The sequence below is a fragment of the Parasteatoda tepidariorum genome, chromosome 10 (genome assembly GCF_982258835.1).
Source record: "Parasteatoda tepidariorum strain Cologne lab strain chromosome 10, Ptep-v5.0, whole genome shotgun sequence".
NCBI classification, from domain to species: Eukaryota; Metazoa; Arthropoda; class Arachnida; order Araneae; family Theridiidae; genus Parasteatoda; species Parasteatoda tepidariorum.
Window position 1 is genome coordinate 81263997 of NC_141764.1, and position 20123 is coordinate 81284119.

At 27.8% G+C, this 20123-nt stretch overlaps 1 protein-coding gene across 1 annotated transcript in view; it reads right to left on the reverse strand.

The window, feature by feature from the left end:
• Nucleotides 1–221: 221 nt before the first annotated feature.
• The window catches only part of Top3beta (DNA topoisomerase 3-beta), a 34762-nt gene continuing 14860 nt past the window's right edge, over nt 222–20123 (reverse strand). Inside the window, exons 7-16 of the mRNA XM_043052662.3 lie at nt 18390–18590; nt 12380–12463; nt 10142–10262; nt 9005–9187; nt 7086–7295; nt 5817–6034; nt 4422–4605; nt 3473–3672; nt 2206–2311; nt 222–517 (exon numbers count right to left, since the gene is read on the reverse strand). Of these exons, the coding sequence (XP_042908596.2) occupies nt 296–517; nt 2206–2311; nt 3473–3672; nt 4422–4605; nt 5817–6034; nt 7086–7295; nt 9005–9187; nt 10142–10262; nt 12380–12463; nt 18390–18590 (1729 nt within the window). The 3' untranslated portion in view covers nt 222–295. The remainder of the gene's footprint in view (nt 518–2205; nt 2312–3472; nt 3673–4421; nt 4606–5816; nt 6035–7085; nt 7296–9004; nt 9188–10141; nt 10263–12379; nt 12464–18389; nt 18591–20123) is intronic.

Here is a 20123-nt window from a genome sequence, read left to right on the forward strand (position 1 = left end):
CAAAACTTTTCATGCAAAAAAATATTTTGTAGTCGAAATATTAACTTTTATTATTCATGTTTGATCTAATTTGATTCAAGAAGAAAATTACAAAGGAAAAAATAAATCATTTGTCTGTACAGCATTGTAAGATGCATAAATAATGTTCTCCAAACAAGTAATTAGTAAAATTTGATAGTGTGTCTTTCACGAGAGCCAAATCATAAATAAGGTTAGTAAAATTGTTTAGTAAAAAGGACATTTTAATAACAAAACGAAAAAATGTAACAAAAATAATAACAATCTATAAAAAGATTTATACAAAGTAGGCAGCTAGTTGAGCCATTTTGTCCTTTGGTTTGCTTCGACCTCTGCCTCTAGATCTTGTGCCTCTTCCTCTGCCTCGTCCACGACCTCTGCCTCTGGAAGAATTGTGGAATTTCATGGCTTGTTGCTGATCAACGAGAGATGTGAATCTGGCATCACAGAAAATGCAACCTGTTGCTTCTGTGATGTTACCACCAAACTTTGTTTTATCCTGATGAAAAGTAACAGTTTTAATCAAACAATTGTAAAAATTTGTGAACTTTGAACAGATGAATTTTTAGTCAAAGATGTAAAATAAAAAGTATAAATATTGGATACAAAAATTAGTTAATTTTAACATGGAAATAAATTCTTAACTGATATATTAGAAGTAAATAAATTATAAAAATTGTAATAAAAAAATATAACAATGCTAAGTTTAATTATATTTTATTACAAATTTATGTTCACATCTGTTGGGTCAATCAACTCCTTTACGGCCAAATAAAAGATTTTAAATTTAATTCAATGTTTGCTTACGTTTGGGCAAGAAAAAATATTTTTAAATTAAAAATTCTTTGTGAATTCATTCCTAAATGATTTATAAATGTGTTTCTGCATTTTATTGAAAAATTAAAATATTTTCATAATTAATTTTCATGAGACGCAAAGTAAATGAAGTACAAGAAAAAATAGAAACTAAAAAAAAAATAATGATTGTATGGTTTTTACCTAGAGCTGAAAAATAATAAATTTTTTTGTTTCAGAATTCCTCTCATTTAATTTTTTCCAGTGTTTTATGAATTTTTGGGTTAATTGTCCACCCCCCAAAGCTTATTGAAGGGGTATAGTTTTATGAGATTTTGGGTCAATTGTTCCCCCCCCCCAAGGCTTATTGAAGGGGTACAATGAATTTCCTTCTTTAAATTCTTAGAGTAATTCTTGCTGCTTTAAAATGGCTTTTGTTAACTTAGCTACATTTAAAAATACTCTCAGGCCTGGAATAATAGTATCTAAAATACATTTTCATTAATTAAATGAGCTATTATCATATTCCATTCATTGAATTGTGATTCTTAAAGCAGCATATGCTGTATAATGCAATTAAAATACTATTAATTACATTCAAAAATCTCTCATAGCAAAAAACAAATAAATTGCAGCAAAATTACATGGTCTGTTGTGTCTTTGATTTTATAGTGAAGCTTATACCAGTGCATTCGAAAAAGTTGCAATTGGTAAAAGGGAGCAGTTATTTCACAAATGTGTGGTCACTCACCAATCTAAAGATTTACATTTTTATGAAACTCATTTTTGTTTTTCCTGTGATTATATGGCTATTCTACCTGTGGCACAGGGCACTTTTCTTTCTTCCTTCGAATGCCAAGAAAATATTAACAATGAAGTTGGCGCTAAAAGACCATCAATGACCAAAAACATGCTATAATTAGACACAAATGAAGTCTCGAGCTCAGTTTCTTAGTTATTTTGTAACAGCAATAACAATAAACATTCCAAACAGTTCCTAACAAAATTTCGCAATGGTATCACGTCTCACAGTTCTTTCTTCTTCATGATGTGCTTTCTGGCTGATTTAAAGATGCCCACTCTTAAGTTCGGACATGGCTCAACCAGAATTCTTTTTGTACAACATTTGAAAATTCTCATTATCATTATTTCACTGTGAGACATACAATGCTAAGAAATCTTGTTGGAAGTTATTTATAGATGGACAAAGAACAAATTTTTAAAATTTTTATTGTGTTGTACAATTTCGATAAATACCCGTTTTTTTATTAATTTAGTGAAATTACTTTTCTCACAAACCATGTACTAATACTAACATACAAACCATAAACTGAGCTATTTGAAAATGTATGTAATAAAAAAGAATACTTGAACAAAAGAATATGCCCTTACTTTCTTATATTCAGCTGTTACAAGTTGACCACCACAATCTTTACAAGTATCATCATCAATAGAGACTTTTACAGCATCTTCAAACAGGCGAACAATTGTATCACACCTGAAATTAAACAGTGACTATACATAACTCACTGATGAATTTAATTCAAAATAAGTTTCTTAAAACATGTAAAAAACTGAAATAAATGCTGTTCTATTATTTGTTCTCTCCCTACTAAATAACTAAAAATGTTTTGCATACATATTAGAACTGGCATGTGAACTTTTAAGTTATAAGAGTTTGTAGTAAAAGAGTAAAAAAACGTATGTAGAAGATAAAAACATAAGCAGTTTTAAAAACAAAACAAAAAAGGGGGGGGTAAAAGCAATTATAATGCAATTGAAAAAAAATTAAATATTTTAAATATATTTTTTTAAAAAAAATGATATTTTATAAATATCAATATATGAATACTAATATTTATAAATTAATTTTAAACTAAAAAAAATTGATAAATTACATTATATATTGAGATTTACATTTATTTCATAAATATTACTAGTATTTTTTGTTCCTTTAAAAATAAAAAAAAATAAAACATGACAAGTAAATGCAATTAAAAAATTAAAAAAAAGCAAAATATTATTTATTTTAAAAAATATTTACCTAACACTAAAAATTAACAAACAGCATTTATTAAAATTAATTCCTTTTCAACCTAACAAATTTTTTTTGAAAACTTATACTAGAGTTATTTAGATTAGTTTTTTACAATGTAAAGAAAAATGGGACTAGTTTGTTTATAACTACCTGCTTTCATTTTTTTACAAGCATAAAACAAGTATTTTAAATAATGCTAATATAGTAATAATTATTTTAAATTTCACACAAAATTTGAATTAGGTAGTTAATTTGAGTTAGGTATTTTTAAGGAAAAAAATTATGACTTTTCTCAGAAGGTATATTAGACTGTGTAAGATTGCCTTTCTTTTTCAGCATTTTTTATTTCAATGGAAATTTCTTAATCATGTAAAAATTCAATTTTCAGCTGTCACTTTATTCTACATTTTAAATCAAAAGAATTAAAAAGCACGTTAGAGTAATAAATTGACAAAAGTTATTAAAGCCCAAATACTTATATAATATGAAGCTTTGCGGAAGAGATTTGAATTTTGTGAAAGGGACCTTGTCTGGATTTTTCCTTGGTAACTAAATTAAAGTTGCTACAAAACTAACAGTAAATTGCGGATAGAAATAAAGAAATCAAATGAATTATTTTACCTATTACACGAGAGCTTCCATTTAGGTCCTGATCCAGGATCTAGTACTAATATTCCTCCATCACAATTAGAACAGTTAGATACGCCATTGCTTTGGAGTGAATAAGGACAGGTGGGATGAGTACAAGAATTGCAGCCAGACAACTTTCTCATATCATGGAAGGGGGCATTATTATAACAATAAGGGCAAAATATATAACTCTGAAAAAGAAATAATCAATGAATAAAAATTTAAAACATAAATTAAATAAAGCTCCTACTTTTAATAAGCATTTTAAACTTGATTGTGTACAACGTCAACTATGGAAAATAGATTTTTATGATATTTGTAGTAAAGCATTAGAATGTCTAAGGCATTAGCAACAATTAGGCTTCACAAATTGAATAGTGTTACATTAACTAAGTTAAACAGACAAAAATATGTAACACATAATATCTTATACATCTAGACTGTAAAAAGAGAAGATTTAATCTTTTTTTTAAAAAAATATAGTTAAAATATTTTTAAAAAACCAAAATAATTTTTTTTAATTTTTTGAAATTTAGTTTAACTTTATTCAAAGCACTTTATATAACTGCATACAAAAATTTTCGTATAATTTCAATCCAAATACCAGCTCTCCCTGTCACAGAATCGCGGCGACATTGTCACAGAATGTCACAGAGTTCTTGCAGAAAGATTTTTTTAAAGCAAAACATTTTACTTTAATATTATTACAACATTTTACTTTAATATAGAAATATTATTATAGATTTTTTTTTTAAAAAAAGACACAGTGCCTTTGTTATTTTAAATTAGTAATGCTTGTTATTATTAAAAGTATCTTGCAGAACGATATTAGTGCTAGAGTTTCGTCACAGCTCGAAAAAATTCTGCCACAGGGACTTAATAACCAGTAGATATTTTGAGACACTAAATATTTTTAATAAATAAAAATAATATGTTTTACCTTTCCTTTTGTACCTCCAGTCAATTGTAAAAGTTCAAAATCATCTAAAGGACACTTTAATTCCTTAAATATTCTTATGTTGCCACCTATTTGAGGCACTGAGAAAGTTTCATCACAGGTGGGACAATGCAACCTCATGGGCTTTGTAGCGATTAATTTCATATAACGACGACATTTTCCACATCTGAAAATATAATTATAATTATAAATTTGAAATAAATAAATGACTAAAATATTTATTCGAAATTCTTTACTTAGTTAGACACACATTATAAACAATTATTTTGCATCTAATAACCTAAATTGAAACTCTACAGTTTTTTTTAAAACAGGAATAAGGTTGTTGCAAATTTGATCCGTTTTTAAAGTTATTTATGGATTACATAATAAATGAAAATTAATGCACGGATTTTAACTTTTTTTGTATGCTTTGAAATTAACATGAACAGTTAATAAAATTAATTATGTGAAATTAAATGTGCACAATTTGCACTTTAATAATACAACACTTATCTAATTAAAGTTCTAAAAATGGCACGCTAAAGAACTCCTTAAATTTTATGGGATTTACTTTCATATTTAACATCTCACACAGTGAGTAGCTTTTCATAGTAAATTAGATTTTTTAAATACATATTTATCTTGCATCCTTTTAATATGCTGACATTTAGTTTTAACTTATGAACAGTATGACAGAACATTGAACAAAAAATGCTCCAAATGATAAGAATAGCATTTAATCAATAAAAAATTATAATATTATTTTATAAAGCAAAGAAAAGCACTTCCACAGCAGCTAAAAGTCAGCCAAGAGGTCATGACTGCATAATTTCATAACCAACAGCAAGTTGGTGGCAATGTGTGATTGTTACCTTTGCAGCTGAGACAATTTGGGACTTACTGATCTGAAACTCAGTGCAGTTCAAGCCACCACTGGAAATAGATCCCAATGCAGTATTTAACTTATGTGCCATCGCGGCTCTAATATCATAATATATCCAATGAAAATAGTTCTTTGAGCAACAGAAACTACATTAGCTACAAAAAACACTTATTAAATATTTAAGTGAATCAGAAAAAATCTGTAGGAGTTAACAAAACAGCAAATATTGATGTTTCTGAAAACATATTACTTACACAAACTAATCCATAACTTTGTGATTTCTATAAACTTAATTTTGCACTGCGTGAAAATATTTTAAACTGGGCATATTGTTAGTTTATGAAGAAGAAAAAAATTATAATTGCTTGAAAAATTCACAATTGTATTTTGAAATTGGCAAGTGTAAATGAATTGATTAATATAAATAAATAAGCTGATCAATATAAATAAAAAAAGAGAAAAAAAATTTTTTTTTTCATTTATAGACATAGCTATTATTCTCATGTAATTACCTTGATAAAGGTTTTCCACTTTCAGACAAAGGACTAAAGGTAGCTTCAAACAATTCATCCATCCCTGTGATATTAGTTACAAAATACTGGAATTTCAAACGGAATACTGTCAGGGTGTGTTGTAGTACAGATTCATAGTTTTCTTTTCCAAGTGCTATTAAGTTCAATTGTTTCTCGACAGCGGCACGCATGGTTGGTAAAACAAGATCGGAATCAATCTAAGTGAGTACAAAAGAGTTAACTTCAAGATTTCACAATAAATGGAACTGCAATCTAGGACACAAATTACTTTTCAAAAAAGAGAAACAATCCTACAATAATTATATTCAAAGCACAGTATAGTATTAATAAAAAAAGAAAAATACAAAGAATGATAATAAAAAAGCAAAAGTTGTAAAGAATTAACAAAATTATGGAAAATTTTAATTGCAAATTATTGCATAATTTATCAAACATTTCCTTACACAGAAAATTAAATGGGGTCAAAGCATGATATTTCACCTATAATATTTGCTCCATTTGCAACCTTAAAGCCATTGCCTTATTTTTATTGAAATTTTACATTAAGCCTAAAGCCTAGCTATTTACTCATAACTTTGACTTTTGCTGACTTTAAGCCTCAGATAGAACTTTTACCAATAGTTTTTTCTTTCCCTTTTTTCATCACCTGTCTGTTTGTTCAGAGTCTGGTGAGAGTACCTATTTAGACAGATATTAGAATCTGATTGTTGCCTTGTAAGCAGAGTGGGGTAGTAAAAATTTTCCCAAAGTTTCTAAAAATCGTAAATTGTATTTTATTATTTAATAAAATTTTACTTTTCTTGGTGTAGGTTTTTCATCTCTTTTTTTATAGAATTTAAAATATTGTTAAAAGAATTATTATTAAATAAAAAATAAAGACATCACGTGAAAACTATGAGCTGGATTGTTTGAAAAATCAGCTCTCAAATGATTCTTAACTTTTTAAAAGTAGAAAGAATTTTCTGTAGGCTTCAAAAGCACTGTGTCACAGAACTTACCTATTTCAAATTAATTAATTGCTAAGTTTAGAGTATTAAAGAACTTTAACTTCAGACAAAACTGATCAATAAGAAATTATCATACAATTAAAAGATACAATTGATTTTAAAAGAGCTAATCTTCCAATAAATAAAGAATATTTTGTTTCCAAATAACTATTCAACTAGTAAAACATTATGGCATTTTGTCACTGATTAAAAAGAAAAACTAAAACAAAAGAGTACTAATTAATAATTAGCAGGTACATACTTTTTGATATCCATGGACTAATACAATTCCCAAAGGTGTTGGGATTAGTCTGCGTCCACTGCCAACTGTAACATAATTTCTTTGACAGATATTATTTATATGAACAGGAATTGAAGCATCTGTTCCAATTCCATGTTTCTCCATAAGAGTGATTACTTCAGATTCAGTCAAATAGTCTGGTGGGGAGGTTTGGCGTTCATTCAGTTTGACCTTAAGTTAAAAAATAATTAAATTGATGCAGAACAAATTTTTACAAGAAAGATTTTACAGCTTTATATGTAAAATCGATTTTTTTTCTAATTGATCAATAAACAACATACATCCAAATATAAAAAGTATTGTAAAACTGGTGCAGATGGTAATCTAATTTAATTTGGGGACATTAGTTTGTACTTCATTAAATAATTCATTAAATTTAGACAAATTTATTTCAAGAGGCAAAATTTTAAATTTTCAAATTTATAGCAAAATAACTTATAAAATATGAAGCATTTTAGCAAATATACCTTATATTTATTTATTTATTCATTTTAACATTAGCATAGTTTTCGTAATGAGAAAAATTACCAGAAACCAATATTAGTTGAAGGGTACAGGATTCTCCCTTGATTTCAGAAGAAAAAATAATATTTCCTTAATTTTCAAGTTATAGAAAATTTTACCAAATTTTTGAAATCCTGTAACAAGATTTTTCTTGGTTTTGGCAAATATATAAATTGTTTTTTTTTTTTTTTTTTTTTTTTTTTCCTGGAAAAAATCATGTAGGAATCCTAAAAGCAGTATACATAACTACAAATATCTTGAACTGAACTAAAAATTTACAGTGAAAACATTTCCATATCATTATGGTATCTTTAAAATATAAATCCTCAATATTAAAATAATAATAATAATTCATAAAATATAATTGATTTTATGCCTTTAAATACTTTAATAACAAAAAATTATAATTAAAGCTTAATACGAAAACACATAGAGTTATAAGTAACAATGTTTCAGATAAATATGCACAAAGCTTAATTATATACGGCAGCTCATTAATTTAAATAAACTTTTTTTTATTTATTAAAATAGTTTTCTAATCCAAACCATGTAAAATGCACTACTTTTGTGCAATATCAACGTAGATGTCAATTGTAAAACTGGTTCTATTCATTTCTACTTCAAAAAAAGTTCACAAAAAAGGATAAAACTATTTTTTAGTACATTAATTTTACATATTATGGTACAGTGACCAAAGTTTTGGTAAATGCATCATACCATGCACAATACACACATTATTAGGTGAATCATTTGGATAATTGCAACAGAGATATAAATATGACAAGCCGAAATTTTCAATAGGAGGTTATTTAAAACAATTTGAATTTATCGGAATAACTAAATTTAAACAAGATGACCAATAAAATGTCCGTATATTACTGCTGAAGTGTGGAAATTGCTTATTGAACAAAATATCTAGTAAACGTACAAATTAACTATTTAAGTGCCAAAAAATTTTTCTTTTCTTAAATTATCTAGGAAATCGGTAAACTTCCTAGAAAATCTGCGCATTACCTACTAGATACTTATTGAAGTGAAAATAAAAGTTTTACAGGAACAACAGTAAAATTTTTGTACACTTATATTAATGTAATGTTATTTATTTATGTAATTTATCTACTTTTCAATATCTAAAGAATTAAGTCAATAAATGTAATCAAACAACCAACAAGCTAGTGGTAAGAATGAAAGAAACAAACTTTTGAACTTTAACGATGCAGAAACTGTTATAATGCACATTAATTAGGTAAATTGCCGAAAACTCTCTATTCCACACTTTAACAGATTACCCAAGTTAATCTTCAAATTAGGTAATATGTATATTAATGGCTTTTGAACTTTAATGGCAGCATTTACATTTAAAAACGTAACATTACCTCAGATACTTTTAAGATATCACCCTTTTTCAAATCTGGTAAAGTTTCATCTGCACCAAGGGCTTGCCATGACATAAATTTAGTATAACCAGGATCTATAAGACTTTTTCCAGAGCAAGTGAAGGTTTCTTCCCCTATTTTTAAGGAAACAACGGTGTGAAGGTATTTCATATCTGGACAAATCTATAGAAAAAATATATTTCATATTGGTTACAAGAATAACATATAACTTACATCTTTTGGTTACATCTCAAAAGTAAAAATAATCATAATTTTAAAATGTTTTTCTTTCATACGTTTCAGGAAATAATGGAGCATTCTATTGGTATAAACTGACAGTTTTTACAAATAACAAGTATTTTTATTATTTATCAATAAATATTACACTTATCAAATTAAAGTTATGCTAACACTAAATACACTACTACTCTAAAAGTGAAATTATAAAAATTACTTAAGTAAAAAATAAAAGTAATCTTGAAAATTTAATAGCAGCTCAAAGACAAAAATAATTTCAAGACTACTTCAATTATATCCTGTTTAAATCATTAAAATCATTTTGAAAACTTCAAGTTAAATATAAAGATTGCCAGTGTTAACATAAATTTAGAAACTTTATTTTTACTGAAACAAATTATAACAAATATTTTGTTTATAAGAAATACTGTCATTTAAATGTGTTTAATGCTGACATTAAATGAAGCAAAAAGTTTAAAAGTCAAAAATTTATAACATTAATATTAAAAGGTATAAATCAAGTTAGCTACATTAAATAAAATGTGAATAGCAAATGAGGCAAAAAAAACTTATTACTTACTTTAATAAAGTCAGATTTATTATTAAATATAAGTAATAAAAACACATTGCAGAAGAAAATTTGGCAGTGAAAGTAACTAATAGTCATGGCTTAAAAAATTCTATCTTTACATCTACAAGTCTAACTATTTGAAATAAAAAAATATATATATAATCAAATAAAGTACAATAAAAAGTATTAACTAATGGTTACATACTAAATAAGTGAGAATTTAATTAATAAATATTTCTTTACTTTGTCTAATATCATAATATTTAAAAATAAAGCTTTTAAATATAAAAGTTAAAATAATGATTAAAAAAAAAAAAACTTTAACTAACAGATGCAATGAAGTGTCGAGCAACATAATCATATATTCTCCAAGAATCACCATCAAGTTCATTCCTTGAAGCCAATTTCATGGGTGTGATAGGAGGATGATCGCCAGCGTCATTGCCTTTTCTGATAAATAAAAGCAATAGTCTTTTACATTTTAAAACAAAGAATAAATTTTTAAGTTTGTGATTAAAACAACAAAATACACTCAAACCTTCACAAAAATCGTCAGGTTTTCAGTTTTTTCCAAATGAAACAACACAGAACTTTTAGATGCTTCTCGAGAAAATAAATACAAGAGAGAAGATTTTACAAAACCCACATAAGTCAAAAATCTTTCAAAATGTTTTTTTTAATGTAATTGCTTTGATTAGCTAAAGAAAAGAGCATGAATGTGATATTAGGAGGGAATCTGCGACATTTTAGATTTTCAAATTTATGACTTTCTATGACTTTCCATGACTAATGCCAAGAACTTTTCATGACTTAATGAAGTTACTATTTCCTTTGACAAAAACACAACAAAAAATTCAAAAAAGCATTATAATAACATTGATTGAAATTATAGGTACAACCAAAACTGTTATACTCTTCATTTTCATATTAATAGATTTTAAATTTAAAAAACAGCGTAAAAAAGAATTGAAGCAATAAAATAGCTGGAAAAAAATACAAAAGCAAATATTTATTTTCTGCAGAATTATATTCTAAATATACTTTTCTTGTTCATCAGAAAGGAAAGAAATACTCCTAATTTTTCTGTTCTCATTACGAAATTTAAAAAAATTTGCCAATGACTGACTTGCTTCAGCTGGAATTTTAAATTGATAAAATAAAAAAAGTAAATAATAAAAATTTAAAAGATAATTCGCTCTAGAAATAATGTTTTCTCTTTCATTTTTTTTTTTTAAAGAACACCATAATTTTTAAAAAACAGGATAAAAACATTTTGCATTCTAAAAAAATATGACTGTGAGTGAGGATTTTGATACAAATTCAGATATTCAGAACACCGCGAAATTCTATTTTAAAAATTAAATTTTTTTGCGACCTAAATCAACTTTCCATGATTTTTTTTTAAAAAAAATAGTTCAAATCATGACATTTCATGACAAATTTTGTTCAATACTGAAATTCATGACTTTTTATGATTTTTCATGACTTTCCAGGTGCGCGGATACCCTGAAAAGAGGGTGAATGTGATATTAGTCTAATGCAAACAGTTTATAAAAACCTAAATAATTAATAGTAATTTATTTAATTTTATATTTAACTTTCAGCAAGAGTTTGATGTGTACATGGACTCTGTTCTTGTTCCAGGCTACAAAATTTTCATAAATTCAATGAACTTTCATTTGAAGTGAAGCACATGAAGAGATCTTCTACTCCTAACATAAATATTAATAATAAACCAACCAATTGAATGAAACTGAAAGTTTCATTCAATATTTATGCTAAGTTGTTTTTCTTAAAATAATTTGATTAAAAAGCATTGGAATTTTGCAGTGTAAATGTAAAGCCTTAGATGCTTCCAAAAAAACTTTGACTTACCATTTAAATAAATTCTTAAAACAATACTTAAAAATTCGACATTATTTTTAGAATAATTTTTTCTACTTTCTTGCTTTCTTTAAATGCAGCTCATTGAATTTGCTATCCCATCCAAAAGTGGCCACTGGCTATAGAAGACTTTATTTTTTCAAATTAAGAAGCAAAATATTGAAAATAAATTATAATTGCCAAAATTACGGACAGCAAGCCGAAAAATTTTCAATGCTCCGAATACAGCTTCAATAATTTTAATAGATAAAGTACACTTTTGAATTTCAGATTTTGATTTGAAATTTTTATAATAAAAAATAAACAAAATAATAATAATAATAATCAGCTCACACAAAAAAATACAAATTTAATTTAATTACAGTTAAGTAATTTGTACAATGTTTAGAAAAGAATTTTGAATCTAACAAATGTTCCTTCATAATTGATATTAAATCATTATAAATGTAATTATGTAGAGATTAGTTTTTCTACAGCAAGCTCGGCTAACAGATAATTCTATTGCAATGCGGCAGACCTCTTGAATTTCTGTAGGATATACTAAAATTCCTGGAACCTTGGAATATGGGAAAATAAAGAGTTCCAGCTTCAGGAAAAACACAGATGTGGAGCGTTTCAGCTCCCTAAAAAATAAATTTTAATTCTTGATTGCTGTAAAAAAAAATTATTGTAAAAATGCATACCTAGGTCTAGTCATGGTACCAGATAACAGATCTTTGACATCGTTTCCCCAATCTGAGCTTTTACTCTGAATCTGCAGTGTTCCCCTTAGATAAAAAAATATATAGCAAATTATTTACAGTTAATTAAAAAAACAATGAAAAGATCTCCATACACCACTGAGGAGAAATATTATAGTAAAATTCACAAATCCACTTTATCAACTTTGACATTTTTATATTAAATAATGAAATAAGTCAAATTAAAACACACTACATGCATATTTATGAGTTTAAACAAGTATGAAAATAACTTAAATCATATGATACGTTTTACAAAATGGTTCTAGCAGAAACACATAGAAGTTACTTAAAAGAGGTAGAGTTATTGCTGGTATACAAAATAACAGGGGAGAAATTTCTTAAGCTCAAATACGCAAATTAGGGAGACGAATTGCTTGTGTAGTCAAATAAATTAACATTAAAAAAATTAAATTAAAAAAAAATTGAGAGATAACTGCTTGCAATAATTACATAGTTCCTAAACAATTTAATAGTTTTTTTTTTTCTTTTTTTATTAACATGGCGAACAACCTAATTTAAAACATTTTTCTCTTTCATATTAAAAATAAGATAATTTTACTAATTTTTATATGTTCTTCTGTATTCTTAATTACACTAATCTCAACCTTTTTTAAACAGATCCAATAACTTAGGGGTGCACAACCTGCGGCCCGCGGGCCAAATGCGGCCCTTCGACTACTAAAGTGCGGCCCGCGACAGCTTCTAAACACAATAAAAAATTTTTAAAAAATGGCAATTTTTAATCGCAATTTTTAAGTCATCACGTTTTGACACAATCAATTTTAACAGATTCTTTAGTAAATGTACGTTTAACGCACTTTCTTTAAGCCGATTTTATCGTAAAAATAAATGATTTTTTTAAACAGTTATTTCCGCTTTTCTATGTGATTTCGAAAATCCCGAATTTTTATTACGACGCGAGTTTCAGATCGCAAATTTAAATAATCACTTTTTGTGCACTTTATTTGTGACGATTTCATCTTAAATCTAAGTGATTTTTTATCTTTTTTTTGCAATTCTTTCTTTTTCTTCAACAATTTTTTTCGGCAGTTATTGCTAAGCGTTCCCACGTATTATAAAAAATTCCAATTGTTCTATTACGACATACAAATTTTAAATCATGCATTTGAAACGCTTTATTCGTGCTGAGTGCAGCATAAATATATTTTTTATTTCTATGCTTTTCCACATTCTTTTGACGATCCCGTTATTTAACTATGATGTTATTACGGCACGTGAGTGTTAATCGCGCAATTAAATTATCCATTTTTGATATGGTATTTCGGTACAGTTTTATCTTAAATCCTAGTTATTTTTCCTCCGTTTTTATTTCCGCAACGAATATGATTTGGTCGAATGTGGCAATGAATTGTGATTTGATGAAAAATCAAATATTCGGTAAAAAAAAAAGAAGAAAAAATTGACTGAACGCCGTACACTTGGGGCCAAATAGCAAAATCTTTTACTGCTACTAAACACTGAAACTAAAATTTCAATGCTCAGAATAATATTTCCTGGAAAAACGTATTCATAAATTAACTCTAAAAAATAAGGCCAATCAAGAACGTTTTTGAAAATGTCGAAAAGCGAAACAGAGAACATAAAAATCAATCTTAATTTTTGAAAAATTTTTTAAAGCTGAACATCTCAGTTTTTCAATTACCAGAAAAAGCCAAGAAAAAAGAATTAAGAAAGAAATGCTATTAAAAATTACTGCGTTATAATGAAAACGTCTAAGAAAAGGTTTTTTTAAATGAAAATCTTATGCCGAAAATCTCAATTCAAATTTTTCTCATTGCCATAATTTTAGCAGAAAAAAAAATTGCTATAAAATGAATTTTATTAGTAACTTTATTTTTTAAAAAAATGCTGAGTCATAATAAAAATGCCTTAAAAAAGAAAAACAGAAAAAAACAAATTTTTCTTAGTTCCTGAAACAAAACTTTAATACTGAAAATCAAACTTTTCTATGTTACTGGTTATTTATATTACAGTTCAGGGAAAGAGTGATAATAAACTCAATTCTCAAAGTATTGAAAAAATGACAAAATTGACTTGTCTGATTATAATTTTTTTTTAAAAAAAAGTAATATCTATAAAAATTCAAAAATTAAAAAAACTTTTAAAAATACATTTTCAAAAAATTTTCTGTCGAATATTTGACTGATCATTCAACCAACTGAATTTTTCACAGAAGGGCCAAATCTTCGTTACATCCCTCCCTAAATTAAATGCAATGTTAGTACAACTTAAGAAATTCATAAAATGTCGGAAAACGTGAATTTTTGAACTGTTTGTAGTTTAGATTTCAATTTTTTGTTGCTTAAGTGATCTTTTTCGATAAAAAAAAGGAAACTGTTAACGATATAAAAAAATCTAATAATTAATAAAATAAAATCATAAAGCACATTACAAAATAAGCACAGAATTTTATTTTGAACTATCACAGTTTTTTTTTTATTTCAGGCTTTTGTTTAAAACCTATAAATTTTCCTCAATTAAAATATTTAATTTGAATTTATATTACTTAATTATGACTAAACTTTTTCCGACCTTCATTCTGTCGGCATTGCAGTTTTTTTTTATTTATTAGAATTTAATTCTAAAATGAATTTTCGTATTGCACGATATGATAAAAAAAAAAAAACATTTCTTTTCTTCAATGTTTATTTATTTTGATAAATCTATTGTTCATATGACAAAAATAGCAAGTTTTTTTTCTGTAAAAAAAAAAGTATAAGTTTTTTTATTTTTGAATGAATTCAAATAGTGGAACACTACTAAGTTATTGATATTACTAAGTTTATTGATAAAAAAAAATGGAACGCTAATGTTTAAATGAGAGGTCGCCAAAGTGGTCTATATTGGTCAATGTCAAAGTGGTCTATGTTAAATAGACCCCCAGGGGTCTATTTAACATAAGCGGGGGTCGATCTGAGCCAGGCGGTAGAATGGAGGTCGATCCGAACCGGAAGGGTCGATTGGTCGAAGGATTATCAGTGTTTTTCAGATGTGACAATTAAAAATAAAAGAAGACTTGGAAATATATACAGGTAATCTTCAAAAATTGAGCGACGATTTTAAACTGCGTTTTATTGATTTGGAAGACATTGACATCCCTGATTGGATTATTGTGCCATTTTCTGCTCAAATTGAAAACGTGGACATCAATCTGCAAGATGAGCTTGCTGAATTATTATGGGGATTTGAAGCAAAGACGCTTTTTAAAAATTTAGCAATAAGCAAATTTTGGACAAATATAAATATAATGCAAAAATATGTAAGACTTTACGAAATAGCTCAGCCATTTATGATAGCATTTCAAAGTTCCTATATGGTTGAAGCCGGTTTCAGTCACGTAAATTCAATCTTAACAAAAATAAATTAAATATGGAGTTTCGAGCGGATTTAAAATTAAAATTGACCAATTTTGAACCCAATATAACGAACCTTGCAAAAAAAAAAAAAAAAAAAAAACAGGCAAACCCATGTCATTGATTAAGAAGCAATAAATCCGTAGTTACTTTACTTATTATTTCGACTTATTATTTCTACTTATAATTACTTATTATTTCATAAATATTAAGGTATTTATATTTCAACATTAAAATATTTTTCATAAAACTATTGTTACACGATGTACTATTACTTTAATAAATATTCAAAATCATAAAATAAATGTACAAATACAGTATCTAATAGAGTTTTATCTTAATTAGCAGAAAATTACTTTTATGGGGGTCGATGGAGATTTCGAAAAATTATGTAGGGGTCGATGATCAAAAAGTTTGTCAACCCCTGGTTTAAATAAACATTATTACATTTGTCATTAACATGTCTAAATAGATCTGCGGCCCTTCGTTAGCAAGCCTGCTGTGCAAGTGGCCCTTCACTCAAAAAGGTTGTGCACCCCTACAATAACTAAAAGAAAAATATTAAATTTGTTATGCACTGAACATCCTTAAAAATTATTTTATAAAAGCTGATATAACTTTGGATTTTTTCTGAATTTTGAAAACTTTTCAATAAATAAATTTAATAGTTAGGTAAAGAAACATACATTTTATTAATACATTTTAAAACCATTTTTTAAAACTGTGACATAAACTAATAAGAATTATCTATGTTGTGTATGTGACAGTTTGCAAGAAGTTTGTTATAAATGATATCAAATCAATGTAAGAAAATATAATAAAAATTCATTCAGCAACATTATTTAAATTTTAAATAATATTAATGAGAAAAATAAGGAGCATCCTTATAAAAAAATGTAGGAAAAATGGTTTTCTACGAAAAGAAGAAAACAGATTGAAAAACTGTTAAGTATGAGGCATTTTACTTGGAAAATTTGAAATGACTGCATTTTTATATTTCAATATGAGAATGTAAATAAAAATTTACAATTATTTATATTGCATTATCCATTCTTCTAATTTTTTAATGATGAAGTTAATTTTAAAAAATTATCAGTATCCCTATTCAAAAACAAGTAGGAAAAGTGGTTTTTTAAGCATGAAAGTAAACAGATAGTATTTTGAATTGAGTTCAGGATCAACAATTAAATCTTCAATCATACACTCTATAACAAAAAAATCGACGCACCAAGAAGCAATCATCCGATTGCTTTGAAATTTCGTATACGTGTATGTTTTTAACAGATATGGCTGGAATGATGCCGACTGGGAACGTATAGTCTTTAGCGACGAATCCCGCTTCCAACTGTGTCCTGACGATCATCAAAGACGTGATTGGAGACGCACAGGGCAGAGGGGGGATCCTGCCTTCACTATTATACACCACACCGGCCATCAACAAGGCATTATGGTCTGGGGTGCCATTTCCTTTCACAGCCGGAACCCTTTGGTCGTCATTAGAGGTACACTTACTGCACAGCGGTACGTTGACGACATCCTAAGACCTGTTTTGCTACCATTCCTTTTGCAGCTCCCTGAGCTGGTTTTTCAGCAGGACAATGCCAGACCACATACGGCACGTGTTCCTATGAACTGTCTGCAAGCTTGTCAAACTCTTCCTTGGCCTGCCAGATCACCAGATCTCTCTCCCATCGAGCATGTCTGGGATATGATGGGAAGGCGATTGCATCTGTCACGGAATGTTGATGACCTCGTTCCACAACTTGATCGAATTTGGAAGGAAATACCTCAAGAGACCATCCGGGAGCTTTATCGGTCCATGCCACGCCGTGTGGCAGCTTGTATCCAGGCTAGAGGCGGGTCAACACCTTATTGAACTTGTTACTGTAACTCTGCAATAAATTATTCAATTGTTCTGAAATTTTAATCATTTACTATTCTGTACATTGTCTTCCTATCCACCAATTCTCGTTCTAATTGGACAACTCCTTCTTGGTGCGTCGATTTTTTTGTTATAGAGTGTATTTTGTTACATATAATAGATGAAAGCCAAAAATAATGAATTGATCTACATGCAGATAGATGCCTGTGTTGCAAATCCACTTATCGGAAGTTAAAAGAGGAATGTCAAAATTATTATCAGATAAGCTGCGGTAGCTCAAAGGATAGAGCACTTGTCTCTTGCTAAGATAACCCAGGTTCGAATCCCATCAATCACTGATCGATATGAATATCACTACCGGCTTGCACAGATCACATAAAATATGCTTAGAGGTAGATGGACCATTAAATAAAATCCCCTTAACATTGGGCTAACCATGAGATGTTTTCTTCAATATGTAATGCAAATGTGGTTTCCTTCCATAATATAAACCCTCTCTGAAGGCTAGTTTCCCCTTATGGCTGATCCAGGAGTTCCCTGCCTTCTAGGTTGGGTTCAAAATTACAAGACTAAAGAGTTATATGTTAAGCATTGACGGTATCAAACCCAAAAATCAGTCAGCTGTTCAACACTGGTTATAAAATCAAATCATTGTCTCATAATAGAAAAATTTTAGTTAGTTCTTCACACATACCTTAGATCGAAATTTTCAGGGTAATTGGTAGTTTCTGTTCTAGGATAACTAATGTAGCCCTGTGTATACAGTTTTTCAGCTATCATCATTGCATGATGGGGACCCATATTGAGACCTGAACTGGCCACTCTCATTAATTCAACAGTATTTAAAGCTAGTGGCTTTTGTTTTGCTTTTTCTTTTTGAGAAATATTCAGAACTCTAGAACAATAATAACATCAGATATAACAAGCATAATTCAAAATGAATAAATTAATATAGTTATGCTAAAAATAAAAACACAGATCTTTATAAGACAAATCATTAAACATAAGGCATTGCATTATATAAATTTGTGTCATACACATCATTTCATGTACCATTACACTTACCTATTAAACATAACAATGTATTTGTAGAACGGATCAGTATCAATACTATAATTTTTAAATAGAAAAGCTTTTACGCACAAAAATATTCACTAAGTTATTATTTATGGAAAAAATTTAAATAATTAAGAGCATTAGTAATAAAATCCAACAAGTTAATTGATTTTGATTTGCTTTAGAGATTGTGTATTGCAGTTTATAAATATTTTACTGTATGATATTGTTGGATCACCTTATAAATAGTTGATGCGATGTTTCTAATGCCACCTGCCCAAATCACCAAGCCTGCTTGGTAAAACAAAGTGAATTTTAAAGCAGAGGATGAGTTTCTTGTTCTTCAGTGGCACCATTTATGGCTAAGAATACGACTTCAGCCACACACACTTCACAACCCATTCTATAAGGCGGACCCATTCATACATCCACAGATCGCAATTTCGACTTGAACCAGAGGACGATCATCTTCAATTCAGTACCCCCAGAAATTTAATTTGTAATGGGAACATGGAGGACTTCGTGATCTGACAGATTTCACGTGCACCAGTCAGGCCAACATGGATCGAGTCCACAACCTCTTGGACATGGGCCCAATGCCTTAAAAACCAGGCTATCCTGCATAAATATTTGTATAATAGTATTATATATATATATATATATATATATATATATATATATATATATATATATATATATATATATAATATTATCTGAATACCCTTTTCTCGCACAGGGTGAATAAAAAAAATAAGAATCAATAAATTAGAGCTGAGAAACACAATGCAATCACACTCAAAATGGATAGGCATATACCAACACACTTAAAGATGGAAGAACCAGGTGAATGACATTTTTAGGAGAATTAATGAATTAGAGAGAATAACATAAAGTGGTTGCATCAATATGGGTATGTTTAATGTAACAGAACTGTTTTTACTTTCACTTTTATCTTTATATAACTAATCTATATTAGTTTTTAGTCTGATTTCTATTTCAAATTAGACAATGGTAAATAAAATAAAGCAAAGAATTATTAGTCTAACCTTCTAATAAATTGGCAATTAAATAATTAGGATAAAATTTATTATTATTTCGCTCTGAAATATCACTTACCTGGTTCTTCTACTTAAATTTTTCAATTAACATAGATAAAATAATTTCAATTTTTTTTAATTCATATTATATGTTGTAATCTTTGGTGGCCTTAAGTATTGAAGTAAGTAAAGCTCATTGTTTGTAATTCATACCATTGCAATAAAGATAAAACGCATTTATCATCACTTGGAGTGATGCCATTGCTCGCAGCCAATTTATAATAGTTAAAATTTACCACCATTAAGTGATTTTCTCAAGTACCATAAACTCTCTT